Source organism: Myotis lucifugus, unplaced genomic scaffold (genome assembly GCF_000147115.1).
Source record: "Myotis lucifugus unplaced genomic scaffold, Myoluc2.0 scaffold_99, whole genome shotgun sequence".
NCBI lineage: Eukaryota > Metazoa > Chordata > Mammalia > Chiroptera > Vespertilionidae > Myotis > Myotis lucifugus.
The window spans coordinates 475494-496164 of record NW_005871147.1 but is presented as its reverse complement, the minus strand read 5'-3'; the positions used below and the strand labels follow the sequence as shown (position 1 = coordinate 496164).

Sequence of the window (20671 nt, the reverse complement as noted above, 5' to 3'; positions counted from 1 at the left end):
TGCACCCTGACTGGGGATGAAACCCAAAACCTAGGTATGTGTCCTGACTAGGAATTGAACCCACAACCTTTTGATGTATGGGATGACGTTCCAACCAACTGACCCATCTGGCCAGGGCAAGAACCTTTTAATAAGAGAAGACGGACATGTAAAACAACTAGCTGAATAACACAAGTTCTAATTAGCAGTATTTGTATGTGGTTGCTGAAAGGGAGAAGCAATTAATCTGACTGAGGGATCAGTCAGAGAAGCAGAAAAAGTATTTGCCTGAGCAAATTTAGACAAGGAGTGAGATCCCATTTGACAAAGTATGACAAAGACTCTTTCTCAGAAAGTGGTTTGTAAATGGAAAAGATTCAAGTGACTCTGAGGGAGAGTACAACTACATACAGTTAGTAGAACAAAGAGAGACAGCTAACAGAATTTCATGTCTCCTGACTCTCATGTTTTTAAATAAGGCATTTGAAGGGACAAGATTTTTGAAAATGAGTAAGCAGAAAGAAACTGAAAATACCAGAAACTTAGAAAAGGAGAATAATGATTTAATGAAGAAAAGGGCAATAAAATTACTTTGGATTAATTTGATAAAGAAAATAGTGATAGACATCAAAAATATCTTAATTGCTAACATAAGAAAAAGAATAAATATTTTAATAAACTTAGATAAACATTAACCATATTTAACTGCAGTTCAGATTGAAGCAGTAGTTCAGCATTGACTGATTTCAGATCTGTCTAAGCCAGGGGTGGGCAAACTTTTTGACTTGAGGGCCACAATGGGTTCTTAAACTGGACCGGAGGGCTGGAACAAAAGCATGGATGGAGTGTTTGTGTGAACTAATATAAATTCAAAGTAAACATCATTACATAAAAGGGTACGGTCTTTTTTTTTTTTAGTTTTATTCATTTCAAACGGGCCGGATCCGGCCCGTGGGCCGTAGTTTGCCCAGGGCTGGTAAGCCCTGAATAAGGACTTCAGAGCTGTTGCACTTGATATTCAGTGTCACTGCTTTTTTTTAGGTTCATTTTGCCCATGAGTATTTGGATTTGTGAAAGAATATACTATTCATAGAGATCAGTAATTGCAATGTTTGTCTGTTTCTTTTAATGTCGTCTGTCCAAAATTGAGGAATGTACTCATTCCAAAATATTTTACTGCATTTTTTGGTTTTATTAAATAAAGCAATAAAACAATTGATGTTCATTTTCCTAGGAATTACTATAGTAAAGATTAATTTAGTAAAACATAAGTTCACACTAAAATTTATATTTTATGAACGTTGCCTGGCCAATGTGGCTCAGTGGTTGACCATTGACCTATGAACCAGGAAGTCACTGTTCAGTTCTCAATCTGGGCACATGCCTGGATTGTGGGCTGGATCCCCAGTAAGGGATGTGCAGGAGGCAGCCAATCAATGATTCTCTCTCATCATGATGTTTCTATCTCTCTTTCCCTCTCCCTTCCTCTCTGAAATCAATTTAAAAATTTTTTTTAAGTTGCCAGTAGCTCTTAATTGAATTTAAGAAGTTGAACATGTAGAAAGTAAGGCTGTGGCTAAAAGTCTTTGCCAGAGATTTTTTCTAATACAAAGAAATTTCAATGGATTATGTAAATGTTATTTAATTTAAATTTATACTCAAGGTATAGATCTCCCTTAGTTTAATCTTTAAAAGATTTGAAGAAGGATATAATATATAAAAAAGGATAGATTCAAGGCTTTTTTCTTGCAACAGCTTTTTGCTCCACTCCATGTTATATATTTCTATGTCATTCTGCCTCCTATTAATGAAATAGACATTCTCATTCTTTTTATTAAAATATATCAAACCATTTTAATGTATTGGCACATAGAACCCTGCTAGGATCTTGCTTTAAAATTATATAATGTGCCATTAATATTCCCAAAATGGTAACTAAATCACTCATCCGGCCATTAAGGTTTAATTTAAATTTTGTTTTAATGTGCATAAAAGATTCTCATTGTCATTGATCTTCTTTTTATGTTACGCTTCTGTTTATCAGATTTAAAAGTATGTTATGAGGACTTTCTTTATTTTTTAAAAAATGGGGGCTTTATTCTTTTGTTTCTTCCTGTGGAAAATATTCGAAGTGCAGAGATGTATTAGTCTGTGACATGCCAGGCATCATTACTTTGCATTAGCAAGGCCTAAGTTTGATTATTGCCATTCAAAGCCATAAATAACAGGGAGTTGAAGGAAAGTGGCAAAGATGAATAAGAGATGGAAAATAAGCCTTTTAAGAAAGAATTAGATCTGTGTAGCTTTAAAAGGAGGAGGAGGAGGGTACAATGTAAATAACACTCACTGGATTGAGATGCTGGTTTCAAGGCCTGGTTCTACCAAAGTGGTTCACTTTAGACAGGCCACTCTTACTGTCTCTTCATCTGTAAAATGAGGGGACTTGTTTAGATTGGAATCAATAGATTTTTTTACTAAAAGACCAGCTAGTATTTTAGGCTTTGCAAGCCAAATGGCTTCTGCCACAACTACTCAATTCTGTTGTAAATGAATACTTAAACAGGCAAGGCTGTATATATTCCAATAACACTTGACTTACAAAGATAGGCAGCAAGCCAGATTTCATCCACTGGCCTTAATTTGCTGACCTCTAGACTGGATGACCTTTAAGATTTCTTTTACATCTGCATGCTGTGATAATTCTTTATTATAAACATCATAGAAAGGGATTGCTGGTCATTTATTTTCTACGATATACCAGTCAGAGGCTAGCCAGGAGACAGAAACCACATAGGTATTTTAACAGAAAATTTAACATGAGAACAATTGTTAACTAGATTTTTTAAATCACTGAAAGGGTAATTTACTGAGGTATCATGGATTTAGCAACTGCAGGAAGCAGCTACCACCTCTGAGCCTGTGAAACAGGAAAAGAGGTTGAGATTGTTAAACCATAGAAGATTGGAGGAATGACCCCACAAAGTTAAAACTCATATCTCTGTGAACTGGCTCCTGCTCAACTGATGCTAATATTTCTGAGCTCTAAGGAAGGCTCTGTGCAGACGGAACCTCTGAGGGCTCCCTTTAATGGATAAAGAGCCAAACAAAAGAAAGTAGACTTTGGGTAAAGCAGGAGGGATTGTATTAAACATAAGAACTAATTCATAGATACAGTGGGAATGGTGTAAGAGTCATTGTCCCCAGTGTTTTTCAATAAAAGATTAGATAGTTATCTACTCTAGATAGTTTTAATTTCAGAATGCTGAGAACCAGATTATCTTTATTCCTCTGATACTCTCTTCCTCCCTCTGGTGAGTAATGTGGCATTTGACTTCCCTTTCTTGGTGTAAGTTCCCTAGACTAGTTTTCAAAGACCTTTATTTTTTTTTATAGAAACTGTATCATAACTTGGTAAGTCTTTTGTCTGAGTTTCCAACAGACCTAGGTAACCACGACAATTTCAGTACGTAATTGAAGGATGAGGGGGAATATTTATCTCTTGCACTTGTTCTATTTTTTTATCTTCTTCCTTCTCTCCTGTTTTCTCTGTTTTTTTTCTCTCTTAGCTCATAGAGCTCTGTGTAAATTTTTTTGTGCCACTGTTCATAATTCACCTTATGTTTTCATTGTTTGTGTCTTATTTTGATTGGGGATATAGACAATAATACTTCATTGGATCTCAGAAGCCAAGAAGTGATTTCACTTTGCTTCTTCTCACCCATTCAAAACAGTCATCAGAGGTAAACTGGCAACTAAGCCAAGGAGGGCACCAAGAACAGTGCCTGGCATGTGGTAGGTTCTCAGTAAATAACTGTCATTGAATGACTGAACCTACCCCGGCACAGATCTTACATAGCAACAAATTGAATTAATGGTTTAATTAAAAATGTATAAGCTCTAAATAACTGAGAGTTTTTCCCCTTTTTGTTAAAAACTATTCTGTCTCAGTGCTTTCTGGTTCTTGGTTTCTTCATTTTTTGGTTCATTTTAAGTGGACCCAACAGCTCTCAATACTCGTCAGTGTCAATCCCATTTTCTTTCTCTTTTGTGGCTGTGTTAGGAATTAAAGGATTTATACATGGAATGTGAGGACCTTAATACTTGATTATCTTGAGATAGCAACAGAATGTTTTTGGAATTCATGGATATTGGCAGTTTCCTAAATACTGTTTGGCAGTTCTCTATCCATTGTCTCAGGTTCCCACCTTTCCAGTACACACACACACACACACACACACACACACACAAATTGGTTTCATATTTGATTCTTTTTTTAAAATATATTTTTATTGATTTCAGAGAGGAAGGGAGAGGGAGATAGAGATAGAAACATCAATGATGAGAGAAAATCATCAATCGGCTGCCTCTTGCACACCCCCTTCTGGGGATCAGGCCGCAACCCTAGCATGTGCCCTTGACTGGAATCGAACCCGGGACCCTCCAGTCCGCAGGCCAACACTCTATCCACTGAGCCAAACCAGCTAGAGACATATTTGATTATCATGAAAGAAAAGTGTGGAAAATAAAATGTCATGTTTTTCTTATAACTCAATATAATTTGAAACAAGGTTTCTTGATTGATGATGTTTATATCTTATTCTGTAAATGGGATTTGTGACCCCAAAAGAAACAAAAACTAATAATCTTTGTTATCAGGTACTAAGGTTTGCCAACTTGTTACTAGTATTCTCCATAAGCTCAAGCAGTTGATAGTGATGAAGGAGCTGAAGACAACTGTTGACATGTTTCCCTGGCCCATATTCTAGACACTGATGAGGATTTTGAATTCAGCAAACAGTTGATAAATGTATCTGCTGGAGTAAGCTCTGATTCCAACGTTTGGGAGATACAGACTATCTGAAAGTAAGTTTTTAAAACTCAAGTATTCTGACTAAACTCTTCTGTCTTGTCAGCCACAAGTTCTGCCCACTTGGAGGACCTTGCTTACCTGGATGAGCAGAGACATACACCTTTGAGAACTTCTCTTCGAATGCCAAGACAGAGCATGGGTGGTGTTCGCACACAACAGGATTTAAGAGGTTAGAACCACAGGATTACTTTATCTGGGGATGCTCATGGGAAAATGGAAATGGACAATAGGCAAAAAGTTCCTTTGTTTCCAATTTCTACACTTATTTAAAACTATCTTAAGAAGTGAGCATATCACCATAGAAGAGAAATACAAATACATTGCACAACGGAATTGTAATTACCTACATATAGAAGTATTGGCATTGATTCCTTGAAATTCTAAAAGGGCTGGTAGTGATGGGGGAAATAATCTTTTAAAAGCCTTGAATTTCCTAAGTGATTGTTGACCAGATTCAACCCTAGCCATTTTCAGCATGAACTTGGTGCTGATAATGGTGTTTTGCTAGAGAATTTATTTCATGTTCATTCTAGTGGCCATTTCTAGTGACATGTAGTACTTTTAATTTCTTGGAGTTTTAGACAGGGCTTCTAGTCCTGTCCTGGCAACATCTAAACTTACTCGTTTCCCACTCAGGTACCTGTTTACACTCTCTGTGCATGCTGCTTGTTTCTACAATCAGGATCCTGATCTTTTTAAAGACTTTCATTTTGTTATAACCACGGGCTAGTTGAGAGACTGTTATTGGTATCTCTGCTTGTGCCTCTTGTTTGCTCAAAGTGATCTGAACTGTTTTTGATAGCCTTAACAGATGGTCTGCTTTCTCTAGTACCTAGTAGTAATCCATAGCTCTACTACATCAAGTATATTTTTAATGTTCTTTTGCAGATTATTTTCATCTTGCTTTTGTTCTCCTTCTTAACCCTTGTCCTGTGCCCCATTCTAAATCCTTATGTTGCCAAAATGCATAACTCACACCAAAAAAAGGATCATACATACCTGCTGTCCATTCTGAAAGTCATTATACTGACAGTTTTTCAATGATGAATAGGCAACTGAAAGCATCAAATGATTGTATTGCAACAATTATTGTACCTCTCATCAACAATAGTGAGTTGATGGCCTTAGTCATATTAGTAATCATAGTTTTATTTTTAATTCTATCCATCCTGCTTGCCATTTCTTTAGTTAGCCACATACTAGTTGCTTGGTATGTGCAATAGTGTATTTCCAGCCCAAAAAGTGGTATTGTGTCAAATAATACTTCAGTGCTGGTAAGTTGATTCTGTCCAAAGCCTGAATAAATTTAGTCAGAAAACTAAATAAATGATTTGTTCCAAGGCCAGATGCATAGAAATACTAAAGAAGATTGGACACAACTATTGATCTACTAGAGGCCCAGTGCACGAAATTGTGTGCGGGTATGGTCCCTAGGCCTGGCCTGTGATCAGGGCCATCTTCCCCAGCTGCCGGCAGCCGGCCCCGCCCCCCGCCATCACCCATCCCCGGTTCCCCGTTCACCATCGGGGGATTGGAGCCTGCTGGCCCAGGGGAGGGACTGAGAGGTGATCAGTGCACCTCATAGTGACTGGTCGAGTAGTCGTTCTGGTTGTTCCGCTGTTCAGCCAATTTGCATATTGCTCTTTTATATATATAGATATAGACCTTCAGATTTGGTTAAAATCTGCCACATTGGCATTACCATGTATCTCACTTCTGTAAAACAAACTGACATTGTTGATTTTATTTTCTGCTTTGCTAGTCAATGAATAATGAATTTTATACTAAACTAGAGGCCCAATGCACGAAATTCGTGCATGGAGGTGGGGGTGTCCCTCAGCCCGACCTGTACCCTCTCACAATCTGGGACCCCTCGGAGGATGTCCAATTGCCAGTTTAGGCCCAATCCCTGCATTAGGCCTAAACTGGCAGTCAGACATCCCTCTCGCAATCTGGGACTGCTGCCTCCTAACCGCTCACCTGCCTGCCTGATTGCCCCTAACTGCTCGCCTGCCTGCCTGATCACCCCTAACCGCCTCTGACTCGGCCCCCGCCACGGCGGCTTCATCCAGAAGGATGTCCGGAAGGTTGTTCAGCTGTCCAGTCTAATTAGCATGTTACACTTTTATTATTATAGATAGAAAACAAAATTAACTGACAAGTTTTAACTGTGTGCTTTTGTGAACTCTTCAAACTGGGTTCTAGTGATACTTGATGGGACATTTCTGCTTCTAGTATCTAAAGATTTGTAAGAGCTCTGACAAATGCATTTTACTGAGCTTGATGTTTACACACAGATATCAGTTGTATCTAGAATACAACAAAAAATCTTTTTCATTGCATTGAGCTTCAGCCTGAACATTCAGTAAAACCAAAGTACATACAAAGATTTTTTTTCAAAGCATGCCTAAGTCTTTAGGAATCTCTGCTTAAATAATACATCCCTTAACAAAACTAATTTTATACTCTTACAGATGGTATCTCAACTTATTGTTTACATTAACACTTAGAGATGGAATTTGTTCACTGATAATGGTACTATGATATTAGAATTTCAGTTCCTTAAAGTTGTCTTTTCTTTCAAAAGGTTTCCTTTTTGCAGTCTAAATGGTTAGTACATGCCATCCAAATGAATGCATTAATCCATAAGTTACTGGGTGTTTACTAAGCAGTATTTTGCCTTCTAAAATAAGCATACTTTAATTTAGAACTTTGAGGCCCTGGACAAAATTGTTCCTCAAAGAGTAACATGTTATCTTGATTACTGTTTACAAAAGGTACTCTATAGCTTATGAAATGACTTAAAACACATTAACAAGAAAGGAAAGAAAACTTGGACACATTTTCCTCATGTTTCCGTAGACCTGCTTGGCAAACTTTTATAATTTTTTATCATTATATCCAAAACATTGCACTTTATTGTAAAAATAAATCATATTTCTTTCCTAGCATAATTTTTTAAAAACGTGTTACATTCTTTCTAATTTTGTTTAAAGGGACATGCAAATTGCAGTCATTGTTCAGTTTTATATCTTTTTCTTCTTGTTATGGTTGGAGTAAAACAACTTTACCCAGAAAAAAATAGTAAAGTGATTAAAAACCTTTTTTTAGTATAAATTAAGATGTATCTTTCTACATTGAGGTATATCTTTCTATATTTTGAAATATTACTCAAACAAATCATGATACAGTTTTTAAACCAGAGTTCTGGTTTAAATGACCCTGGATCCTCACAGAAGGTAGTTAATGGTCACATACACTGTAGTTTATCCAGTAGGTACTAAATTTACTGATTCCAAGTATAGAGATTATCTGAAATAATATTCCTTGAATATATATCTAAAGAGGTGGCAAGGATTTATTTGGTGCTTCATACAGGCAGTCTTGCACTATTCTGTTTAGAGCCGATTCTCAAACTGTTTTGGTTCCAGGACCCCTCTACACACTTTAGGAAGTATTGAGGACCGTAAAAAGCCTGTATGTATGAGTTATGTTTATTGATATTTACCATATTAGAAATTAAAACAGAATTTTTAAAAATATCTGTCCTTTTTTTTTAAACAATAGTAAACCCATTGTGTGTTAACATCATGTAAGCTATGGAAAATTTCACCATACACTATCAGAGAATGAGAATGGAAAAAGACAAATGATGTCTTAGCATTATGCACATAGTTTTGACTTTTTGAACCCCCTGAAAGTATCTTGAGAATACTCGGTGGTCCCCAGATCACATTTCAAGAACCATTGATGCAGAGGATATCATTGTAATTGAAGATAAGCTTTATGCTTTAGGGACCATACAGTCTGTTTACAGAATGCAAAAAAGTGCAATTTGCAAATTGGTTAGAAGTTGATCAGGAATGTGGTTTAAGAGTACAGGCATTGTTCATTTAATAATTACCTTAATAGTCACTGCAGTTGTTTGATCATAATGGTAGTCTTTTGACTGCTGAAACAAATTTCTGGGGTAACATCTGAGCTAGAATTTGGGTGTTCAAGTGGGGTATTAACATTTACTTCATTAGTAAAATTTCTATACTTCTTAAGATAGCTGTTTTGAACAGTTGTTCTACCAAAATTGATGTTTCTAGGGACCTGGCCCAACAAAGAAGACAAGGTCACATAAGTGCACTGTCCTGGATCCTATTGCAATAAGATATGAGATTCCTAGCTGTCAGTCACCTAAGGGCTTGAGCTTTAATGATAGTTACGGAAGATAGTGCGAGTATACAACTGGCTAAACTTCTGCAAGTGCCTTTTCTAGTCCCAGAGCCTAATGTCCTTGACAGATATTAATTTGAAACCTTATTAAGTTTTTAACTTCCGTTTTTAAAATTGGGGATCCATTTTTAAAATGTAATCATCATTGTGTTAACGTGGAGTTATGCTAGAAATTATCCACCTGAAACCTCTCATTGTTTCTGACCATCTTAATGGCATCTCTATTCCACAGGGAAAGACAAACTAATTTTGATGCCTAGTAAAAGGAGGGGAGAGGTTGTTGGCTTTCATGGACAAATACTATTATAATAAACCTTATGATAGAATATGTAAAGGAAAGCAGGGAGAGTTAAAATACACAAAACAAAATATAGCATAATGACTTTGAATATGAACTATTTGGGGTAAATTAGCAACAAATTATTAATGATAAGTCTCTAACCTTCCTGATATTAAATCATAATCACTATTCTGCTTGAAGAGATTACACAATTCTAATTAAAACTTATTTCTCAAAATATGTTGTTTCCTTAGGACTTTTACTAAATCCCATTATATAAATGGCCATTCATAGGCACTGGGTTTAGTTAGGTGCTTTAATAGATTCTAGGTTGGAGGGCATAGTTGCAAATGGTATTCTGACTCATTGGCAGAAGTTATGTGAAATTGACCCTGCCACAGTTAACTTGGCTTTATCTAAGCAAAGAATTCAATTTTTATCTAATAAAATTAGTGCTTCACACCATTTTTTAGTCCCTTACTTTTCCAAAACAATGAATCCTTTATGAAGATGACTAAGATGCATGTCATGAAGCTAATACTCTTGCAATAGCCCACTGAGTCATACATCCTTGAGGTTGCTTAGTCATCTTGATCATTGCCTGACTGGCTCTTACATTTACAAGAGAATATTTCCATCAGTGTTTTCTGTCTCATTGTTCACTGTTTTATTTTTACAAGATTAAATTTCTTTCTTTTTAGGTAAATTCAAAATCCAGAGATAAGGTTGCTTGCACATAATTGCCTATATATAAATATTAGATGGATAGATTGTAAGCTTTACTGGTATGTGAACTCTTTTGCAGAGCACCCTAAAATTTGAAAATATGGTACTCAAACTGGATGCCTTTGAATGTCTTCTAGAAACTAATTTATACTTTTTGGAGTAGTCTGGCTATGATTTTTTTTAAGCTGATCACTACTTGTTAAAGTAGCTCCAGATTTGGTTTGTATATAAGCCAGTCTTATTTGCTTCTGTAAGAATAAATCACTGAACATATTTTAAATGACTTGAGTGCAATAAAGAAAAATAAGTAACCATTAAGCCATTTTGATGTTTTGATCTAAATTAGATTTAAAGAATCCATTTCCCAGTTAATCTTTCTATCATTATTTTCTCCAAAAGTAACTAAATCTTATTAAAGTGGCCATAATGTTACTAAATTTACTTAGGTAACATTTTGCAAAACACTTTTTGTTTCAGTAAGATGATCTAAGCTTTCCAATTTTATAGTATATAAAAACACTTTTTTTAATGGGATCATTTCCCCAGATACTAGTAAAATACAGAACTGCAGAATTTCCTTTGTAGGACCATAGCTAGTTCATCACTTAAAAACTTTTAAATTTTAAGTAATTAATGAGTTTTGATGCCCCAATAAAAATAAATCTTATGTCTCACCTTCAAGACCAGTAGTGTAATAGCACAAAATTATGTTGACATAGTTATATAATTATTAAATGTTTCACATTTTAAAAGCTTTACTGTTTTTATATTTCCCCTATATTTTGTGGTATTAAATGTGAGGAAATGTAAAAAGTGGCAATATTTGGGAAAATTGAATTTTCCCTATTTCTTTTACTGTTTTTCAAATATTTTTGTTCCCTTCTTGAAAATTCCATTCAGCAATGACTCCACATTGTTCTAAAAAAATGTCCTAGAAAACCACTGTCAAAAACTGAAATTCAATATGCAAGTTATTCAAAGACTGAAAGTATTATTTTCCAGAGTAAAATAAGCCCCACATTAATAGAATACAGTGGACTTCTTAAAACACTAAGACAAATGTTGAGGATGAGACATTTTAAACATATATAAAAGTGATAACTTACATTTTTTGGAGTGCTTGTTCTTTATAGACATAGTGCTAAGAGCTTTAAACATGTTCTTATTTAATCCTCACAACTCTTTGATGTAAGTAGCAGTAATAAGGGAACTGAGGCTTAGGGAGGTTAATAACTTGCTTAAGGTTACATGTCTAGTAATTGGCAGTGCCCAGATTCATTTATTTGACAAACACCCGAGCCTGTGCTCATAAACACCATATAATACTATGTCATAGACAATCTATAATAATAAAAGCGTAATATGCTAATTAGACTGGACAGCCAAACGACCTTCCAGACGTCATTCCAGATGTCCTTCCAAACGAAGCCGCAGCAGCGGGGGCCGAGGCAGAGGCGGTTAGGGGCGATCAGGCAGGCAGGCGAGTGGTTAGGAGCCAGTGGTCCCGGATTGTAAAAGGGATGTCCAACTGCCGGTTTAGGCCCTATCCTGGCAGTCAGACATCCCCCAAGGGGTCCTGGATTGCAAGAGGCTGCAGGCCAGGCTGAGGGACCCCTCCTCCCCCGTGCACGAATTTTGTGCACCAGGCCTCTAGTCTATAATAATAAAAGCGTGCCCTGACCAGTTTGGCTCAGTGGATAGAGCGTCGGCCTGCGGACTGAAGGGTCCCGGGTTCGATTCTGGTCAAGGGCATGTACCTTGGTTGCGGGCACATCCCCAGTGGGAGGTGTGCAGAAGGCAGCTGAATCGATGTTTCTCTCTCATAGATGTTTCTAACTCTCTATTTCTCTCCTTCTCCCTTCCTCTCTGTAAAAAAATCAATAGAATATATTTTTTAAAAAATAATAATAATAAAAGCGTAATATGCTAATAAAACCAGACGTCCTAACTTCTGGACAAAGCCGCAGCGGGTGGAGGCTGAGGCAGAGGCGGCAGAGGCCCCCTGGCCATGGCAGCAGCAGGTGGGGGCCGCAGCAGAGGCCCTTGCACGTATTTCATGCATCAGGCCTCTAGTATAATACAAAAGGGAAGGGAAACAGAGTTGCATATAAACACTGATTCCAAGATGGAGATGGCTGCCTTTCATCAGGGGCTATGATCAGAGAGGCCACCACAGTGATTCATTAGCCCAAAACAACTCCTACTTTCTTATTTCAATTAATAGTACCCCAATTTTCTTCTCATTCAGACAATAAGTCCTGGATTCAGCTTTGAATCACCATCTTCATTATCTCCTATATCTAGGCCAGTGATGGCGAACCTATGACACTCGTGTCAGAGGTGACACGCGAACTCATTTTTTTGGTTGATTTTTCTTTGTTAAATGGCATTTAAATATATAAAATAAATATCAAAAACATAAGTTTTTGTTTTACTATGGTTGCAAATATCGAAAAATTTCTATATGTGACACGGCACCAGAGTTAAGTTAGGGTTTTTCAAAATGCTGACACGCCGAGCTCAAAGGGTTCGCCATCACTGACTAGGCTTTTATGTTGCCTGATTTTCTCACATTCTTCCCTGTTATCCATTCTTTTTGTTTGTTTAATGTTTTTATTGGTTTTTAGAGGAAGGGAGAGGGATGGAGAGATAGAAACATCAATGAGAGAGGAACATCATTGATTGGCTGCCTCTTGCATGCCCCTTACTGGGGATCAAGCCTGCAACCGGGCATGTGCCCTGACCTGGAATCAAACTGGTGACCTCTTGATTCATGGGTCAATGCTCAATCGCTGAGCCACACCAACCGGGCCCTATTATCCATCCTTAATACAGCTAATTAACTTGTCTCCCTACTCTGATCTTTCCATAGTTTAATCAAACTAATGCCTGGCTGCCAAATTAATCTTTCTGAAATGCAGCTCAGATAATGTCATTTCTCTGTCTTATAGTTATCTTTGCTAACTAGAAAAATAAAAATGTAGTTTTGGAAAAGACAGCTTATGGTTTGTTATTAGCTTTATTTTTTAACATATTTTTATTGATTTCAGAGAGGGAGAGAGAGATAGAAATATCAAGGATGAGAGAAAACCATTGATCAGCTGCCTCCTGCATGCCCCCTACTTGGGATTGAGCCTACAACCCAGGCATGTGCCCTTGACTGGAATCGAACCTGGGACCCTTCAGTCCACAGGCTGATGCTCTATCCACTAAGCCAAACCAGCCAAGGCTATTAGCTTTAAAATGAACCCTATTGATACTTAAGAAAAGCTAATATTTTTACTTGAGCAGTTTTCAATCTTTCATTTTGATATTTGCTTTCCTTTTTTTCCATCTGTTCTTTGTTTTCTTGCATTTCCTTTTTTCATCCCATTTTTTGAATTGAGTATTTTTATGAGTCTATATTATGTTTTTAGTTAATTAGCTATACTCTTCATATTGTTTGGTTTTGGTATGTGGTTGCTTTATTATTTTTAGTATATAGATTTAATTTATTATAGTATACCCTCAAGTTATACCATTTCATGTAGAGCATAAGGCTTTTATAATACTTGTGTTAGGGGTGTCCCCTAGGTTTAATGATTCATTAGGAGAACTCACAGTACTCAGCATATAGTCATTTCCATAGCTATGCCTTATTACAGTGAAAGGATACAAAACTAAATCAGCAAAGGGAAAAGGCACATGGGACATAGTTCAGAGGAAACCAGACACAGCCTCCAAGTATCCTCTCTCAATGAAGTCACATGGTATTTACTTAATTCCTTTAGCAACGACTGTGATAATACATGTGAAAGGTTGTCTGCCAGGAAAGCTCATTAGGGATTCAGTGCCCAATATTTTTGCTGGGATCTGGTCTATACACCATCTTGCCTAAAATATACCAAAATTCCAGATTCCCAGAAAAAATGCAGATGTTCAGTACAAACTATATTGTTTGTACAAACAATTTAGGCATAGCAATTTACTCTTATTAGTTCTGGGCAATGGTAGGAATCTTCTTGAAATTCACACTCTGAGATTTCAGGTAAGAGCCAGCCTCACAAACAGGCTCTCTAATGGTAGCAGCCTAAAACCAGTTATGTGAATTGTTTTCTGCACAATAATCTATTTTTATTTCTCTCCTCCCAGCCTTTATGTTATTGTTGTTAGACATTTTACTTATATAAATGTTATAAGTTCCACCATATAAAAGACATTTATCTATTAAAGAGTTTTTAAAAATAAGGAAAAATATTATATATTAACCCATTTAGTCACCATTTCTGATGCAGTTCATTTCTCTGTATTAATCCATGTTTCTGTCTGGTATAATTTTTCTTCTACCTGACAGACTTCTTTTAACATAACTTGTATTGTGGATCTACTGGTGATAAAGACTTTGTCAGACATATAAAAGCTGAAAAAATTCATCACTATTTTTTTTAATATGTTTTTATTCAGAGAGGAAGGGAGAGGGAGAGAGAGATAGAAACATCAATGATGAGAGAGAATCATTGATTGGCTGTTTCCTGCACACCCCCTACTGGGGATTGAGCCCACAACCCAGGCATGTGGCCCCTGACAGGAATCGAACCTGGGACCCTTCAGTCCAGGCCGACACTCTATCCACTGACCCAAACTGGCTTGGGCCATCACTATTTTTGAAAGACATTTTCACTGAGTATAGAATTCTAGGTTGACAGGTTTTTCTTTTTATAATTTAAAGTTGCAGATCTGCTTTCTCATTTGCATTGTTTCTTAGAAATCTGCTGTCATTATTTTTGTTCCTCTGTACTTAATGTGTCTTTTTATTCTCTGGGTGCTTTTAAGATCATCTCTTCATCACTTGTTTTGAACAACTTACCAGGTAATTATAATGTGCCTTGGTGTCGTTTTCTTCTTTTATCTTGTACTTGAGGCTCATTGAGCTTTTTGGATCAGTGAGTTTATAGTTTTCATCAAATTTGGAAATGTCGTAGCCATCCATTATTTCTTTAAATGTATTTTCTGTTTCCCTTCCCTACCCCTTCAGTAACTTCAATTACACCTATATTTGGCCACTTGGAATTGTCCCAGTCACTGATGCTCTTTTTATTTCAGAGGATTCTTTTTTCTCTGTGTGTTTAATTTGGGATAGTTTTTACACCTATCTCTTCAAGGTCACTCATTTTCTGTAATGTCACTATTCCTATCTAGTGTGTTTTTCATGTCTTTTGTAGTATCTTTTTTCTCTAGAAGTTAAATTTGGATCTTTTTTATCTCGCATGTCCCTACTTTTGAACCTGTAGAATATTGTCACTGTTTTAATACCTTTCTCTGCTAATTCTAATATCTCTGTCAATTCTGGGTCAGTTTCAATTGATTGATCTTTCTGCTAATTATGGTTGATATTTTCCTGCTTTTTTGCATGTCCAATAATCTTTGTTTGGATGCCTGACATTGTGAATTCAAACTCATTGGGTGTTGGATGTTTTTGTATTTCTATAAATATTCTTTAATTTCTGTCTGGAATATTAAGTTATTTGGCAACAGTATGATTACTTTTGGGTCTTACATTTAAGATTTGTTGAGTAGAACTGGAACAATATTTATTACAGGTCTCATTAGTCTGTACTAGAGGCGCAATGCATGAAATTCATGCACAGGTAGGGTCCCTTGGCCTGGCCAGTGATCAGGGCCAATTGAGGCCTTTCTTCCCCCGGCTGCCAGCCACCAGCCGGGGCCTTCCTTCGTTCTGTGCCGTCCCCTAGTGGTCAGCTTACATCATAGCGAGCGGTCAAACTCCCAGGCAGTCGAACTCCCGAGGGGACAATTTGCATATTAGCCTTTTATTATATAGGATTACTGAGACAAGACCTTTCTGGATATCCTACCCACTGTCCTGTATATTGTGAATTTTTTCATTCTGACAGTAGGAACAGGCACTGTTCCTGGCCCTATGTAAGCCCTATGTGAGCACTCTTCTCTCTAATCCTCTTGGATAGGTCTTTACCTTGTCTTGGGTGGTTTTCTTGTACACATCTGAGATTTATTGATTACTCAAGGGTTATGCTCCACAAATCTTCAGAATTATTTCTGTGCAGATCTCTCCTTCCCAGTACTCTGTCCTCTTAACAGTTGCTACCTTGGTCTGCCTGGGTTCTCAGCTTCATCTCCTCGACTAAGGAAATCAGCCAGAACCTAAGGCCTCCCTCCCCTGTCATGGCCTGGAAATTTTCTCAAGGCTATAAGTGGCATAGGGTTTGTCTTATTTGTGTTTTTTTTTCTCAGAGGAGACTGTTTTTCATTGCCTATGTCTAGTGTCTTAAAAACCTTTATTTTATATATTTTGTCTAGAGGTGTACTTGTTTGTTTGGGGGTTGTTTTAAGTGGGAGGGTAAATCTGGTCCTTGTTATTCCATCTTGGCCAGAAGTGAAAATTCATGTCAAATTTTTAAAAAGAAAATTAATAGATCAGGTGGACCAGAGCATAAATCCATCTCTCATTAGAAAATGACTTTCTTGGTAGTTAAATTGTGTTCTCTGTGAGCTAAAATACCTACTGTACCTATAATAATGAAGAAGTAAATGCACAACAGTAAATCTCACATTAGTAAGACCTTATTTACCCAAATGAATGTGTGTAACTTTTCTTTAAAAAAAGAAAGAAAGAAAATTAGTCTTTAAAAAAATTTATCCTGTCCCCTCTGGACACTAACTCTAAGGCACATTTCTTCTTTTCCCCCAGCTTCCTGTGAGAATGCTATTCTTTGTCAGTACCTTGGCCAGCATCCAGACCTTGCTTATGTTATACACAAAGCTGGGAAAATAATAGTTTTTCTTCCCCAACTGTCTTGTTATTTAATGTTTATGACAGTAGCCTTTAAACAAGAGTGTATCCCTGAAAAGTGGCAAACAAATGAGCTATTTCCTTTTATTATCTTAATACAGAGCAGTGATTTTCAAAGACCTGGGTTTGCATCCTATAACTGCCTTCCCCTAACCATCCTGTTCTAATAAAACCAAATCTATCTATATTTCTTTGAGAATGGAAAATCAATATTCACTATTTTCATTCATGATTTCACTTACTAAATGTTACTGAATATACATACTATATGATAAGAACTGTACTAGTTAATAAGGACTTAATAGGTTGGGTGATTGTGGTAGGGTAAGTTGATGAGATATGAGAATAGAAGTGTTGGGATTAACATGATCGTGTCAGATACATATAATTGCTGGCTGTTTCTATGAATTAACCTAGGAATGACAATATTTTAGGGATGTGCAGAAGAGGAGGAATCATTAAAAGATACATCAGGAGAACTAGAAAAAAGTGTCATCTTAAGCCCAAGAAGGGAATGTATTTCAAAAAAAATGGGGCTTAGTTAAAACTGTTAAATACTGAGGTGTGATTAAGAAGCATGAAGGCTGAAAATAAGTTATTGGAATTAACAATTAGAAAGTCTTTAGTGACTTTAACCAAAAGAATTTCTGAAGAGTAAAATTGAAGGAGGCCAGGCTAGAATGAGTTATTGTTGTGTACGTGAAGATAGCAAGCATGGCTCTTTCAAAATGTTGGGTAGTGAAAGGAGATAAGTTAGAAGCCTCAAAGGGAAGAGGGCTATGTAAGTTCTCAATATTTTTATTTTAAGTGTGTGTTGGAGGGGGGTGATTATGGTTACACTAGATATCTTTTTTGGCTTGATAATATGAATAGTGATAGCAGTTAACAGCCAGACACTGTCCTAGGTCTATTACGTGCGTTAATTTATGTAATCCTCACAGAATCATTGTTATCCCTAATTTTAAAATGAGGAAAACTGAGATATTGAGAACCTAAGTAACCATCCTAAGGTCACACAGCTAGTGAGTAACAGAGACAAGATGCAAACTGAGGCATCTGGCTCTGAGTCCACAGTTTTACCCACTTTACTGCTGACCCAAAAAGTGATTCTGCTTTATTTAATCTTTAAAAACACACACACACACACACACACACACACACACAGAGAAGTTATCTGGAATGAACATATCTCAGACTATTATCTTTAGGTTGTCCTTTAGGACATTCTTCAAAAACTCATTTCTGGAGGTAGGAAGAGCTGCCTACTGTAGTCCTGTTCAAGAGCACCACGAATAAACAGCAGACCCTAAAGAGATTTGACTCCTGTAATGGGAGAGTGAGCTTTCTGGAAACTCAGTGGACAAATGAGCCCATTCCTTGGTTTAAGTATTTCTTAAGCAGGGGAAAGCGTGTCTTTTTACTTATGTTTGGTGCTAACGTGATACCAGGTTTTGTCTGAAGCACGTGTTTTTCCTCTCCTCTGTGTAGAGAATAGCATGCATGGCATGAACCCTAAAAAGTTATCTTTTGTTCTGAGGAACAGAGGTGCTTCCAGGCTAGACTTCACAGTCATTACGAGAGAATGTGAGGAAATACAACTCTGCTCCTGTTTGCACCAGACCTTGGCTGTGTCACACACTACCCTTTCTCCTGCCAGTCCTGTGACTGACTCCTTTTATGATGATTCATAGTTGTTTTCCGTGAGTAAATAGGCTTTAGTCTAAATCCAGTTAGAGTTCTTTTGCACCCACTTCCCCTTCCCCTTCTCTTCTTGCTGCAGCTGTTTATATTTGCATTTGGGCTAGTGGATCTGTTAGCCTTAATGCACTTTTGTTTGTTTTTTAAATGTTTACTCTTTGCCTTAGTTAATAAAGGTCAGTTTTCGCTATAAGCCTAGATATGTAATTATACTTATTGAAGTCTCACAGAGACTGTTTCCTAGAGAGAATTTATTTGTCTGCTGTGAGCCTAATTTGCACTGAAGAGATGCATACACTTAATCTGAGTCTAGAGTGGTTGTTAAATCCCTTTAAAAAACAGCTATCCAAAGCTTGTCTGATTTTTGTGCCCTATTGTAATGTTTTTCCTTTTTGTATTTTTTCCTTCAACATTTTATTAGGAAATTTTTTGGATATAAAATAATGAAAGAATTCTACAATAAACACCCATATACCTACCACCTTGATCATTAACATTTTGCTATATTATTTTGTCACATATCTATCCATCTGTCCCTTTCTTTATCCACCCATTATTTTTTACAATTCAAAGTAAATTGCAGTATACCTTATTGGCATGTTTTGAGAAGGATGGGATGGTCTGTCTGCTCTGGGACTGCCACTTCTTGAATTCCAAGGGTAAGAAAGCCACATCTGTTACTAAATGGTATGGATCAGCTCATCTTTTTCCCTTAGCTCAGCTATAGTTGCTGTGGTAATTTCTCACTGGATTATTTCAGTGGTTTCTGCCTTAGAAAATCTCTTGAAAACTAGTTGACATCCCAAACAAAGAAACATATATTTAGGAATATGAACTCCACAGTGAATATTCATTACTTACATGTCCTACAATACAGACCAAAATGCTTTCTTATTCATATGCCCTGACTTTACTCTTGGTATATAAGAAGTATGGCTTTCTTTTAATATACTGATCTGACAAAAGCCTCAGTTTCAGAGGTACAGAAATCATTTCTAGGCTGTTCTTGGTATCTACAGTTGTTTTACCATATGGTACTGGGCTAATTTTGTCTGTTCTTCCTTTGAGGTTTCTGTGAATTGATTACATTTTTAGAAAAATTTTAAAATAACTTTTAAATGTCAGCGCTTTCTCAGTAGAATAAAATATGATGAGCGATTATGTTAACATGAGAACAAGTTAATCGAATTTTTCCAAAAAATTTAAGCAATTAAATTGAGTATAATTATTCAATATTATAAATTCACATTAGTCATATTAATGAAAAGTCCCTTTTAAAAGATATGTTTTTATTGATTTTAGACAGAGAGGAAGGAAGAAGGAGAGAGAAGCATTGATGTCAGAAACATTGATCGGCTGCTTCCTATACACCCTCTACTGGGGATCGAGCCCGCAGGGAATCAAACCAATGACCTCTTGGTGCATGGGTCAGTCCTCAGGCCGGGCCATGAAAGTCCGTTTTGATGCACAGTATAAAGTAATCTTAGACCTGAACAGATAAGTTAGTTTAGAAAGCAACTGAGTGTCTCTGAGTAGCTCTTCTCTCTCTGAAAAGGTCACCTCTTATGAAGCATGCAATTCCTAAAGGGAAGCACAGGAGAAGTGAAGGATAAAGAAGAGAGTTTAACATGTCAGCTAAGCCTATCAATTCTGGTCATCAGTTGGAGAACTCATGTCACTTTAAGATTTAATAGTTACATACTATAGAGCAGTTGCAACATAATATAATAGGGAAAAGCCTGAATTTCAGAGTCAGAATTAGGTTCTAATTCTGGTTCTGAAACCAGTTCTGTGTTCCCTAAGTTCTGTGTGAGCTTAGTCTCTCTAGGCATAATTAGACTCATCTCAAGCCAACTGATGTTGTTTTCGCCTTCCTCGCCGGGAGTCCTGTGACTGTTCAGCCAGAGCTCAGCATGTTTGTCTAAGTGTCTGCCCAGCAAGGGCACTCAGATACCCAGGAAACCCCATGAGGGTTTAGCAGCCCCTGCTATCAAGTGACATCATGGAAAATGGTGAAGTAAGGCACTGCAATAATCAGTCCCTCCACTGAAGCAACCATGAAGCTGGCACGTCTGACAGAATC

The 20671-nt window shown here is 36.9% G+C and overlaps 1 protein-coding gene across 1 annotated transcript in view; it reads left to right on the top strand.

Annotated features, from left to right (window-relative positions):
• TANC2 (tetratricopeptide repeat, ankyrin repeat and coiled-coil containing 2) overlaps positions 1-20671 on the top strand; it is a 250044-nt gene that overhangs the window by 152805 nt on the left and 76568 nt on the right. The window contains exon 9 of the mRNA XM_014458693.2: positions 4893-5018. Within this exon, the coding sequence (XP_014314179.1) occupies positions 4893-5018 (126 nt within the window). The remainder of the gene's footprint in view (positions 1-4892; positions 5019-20671) is intronic.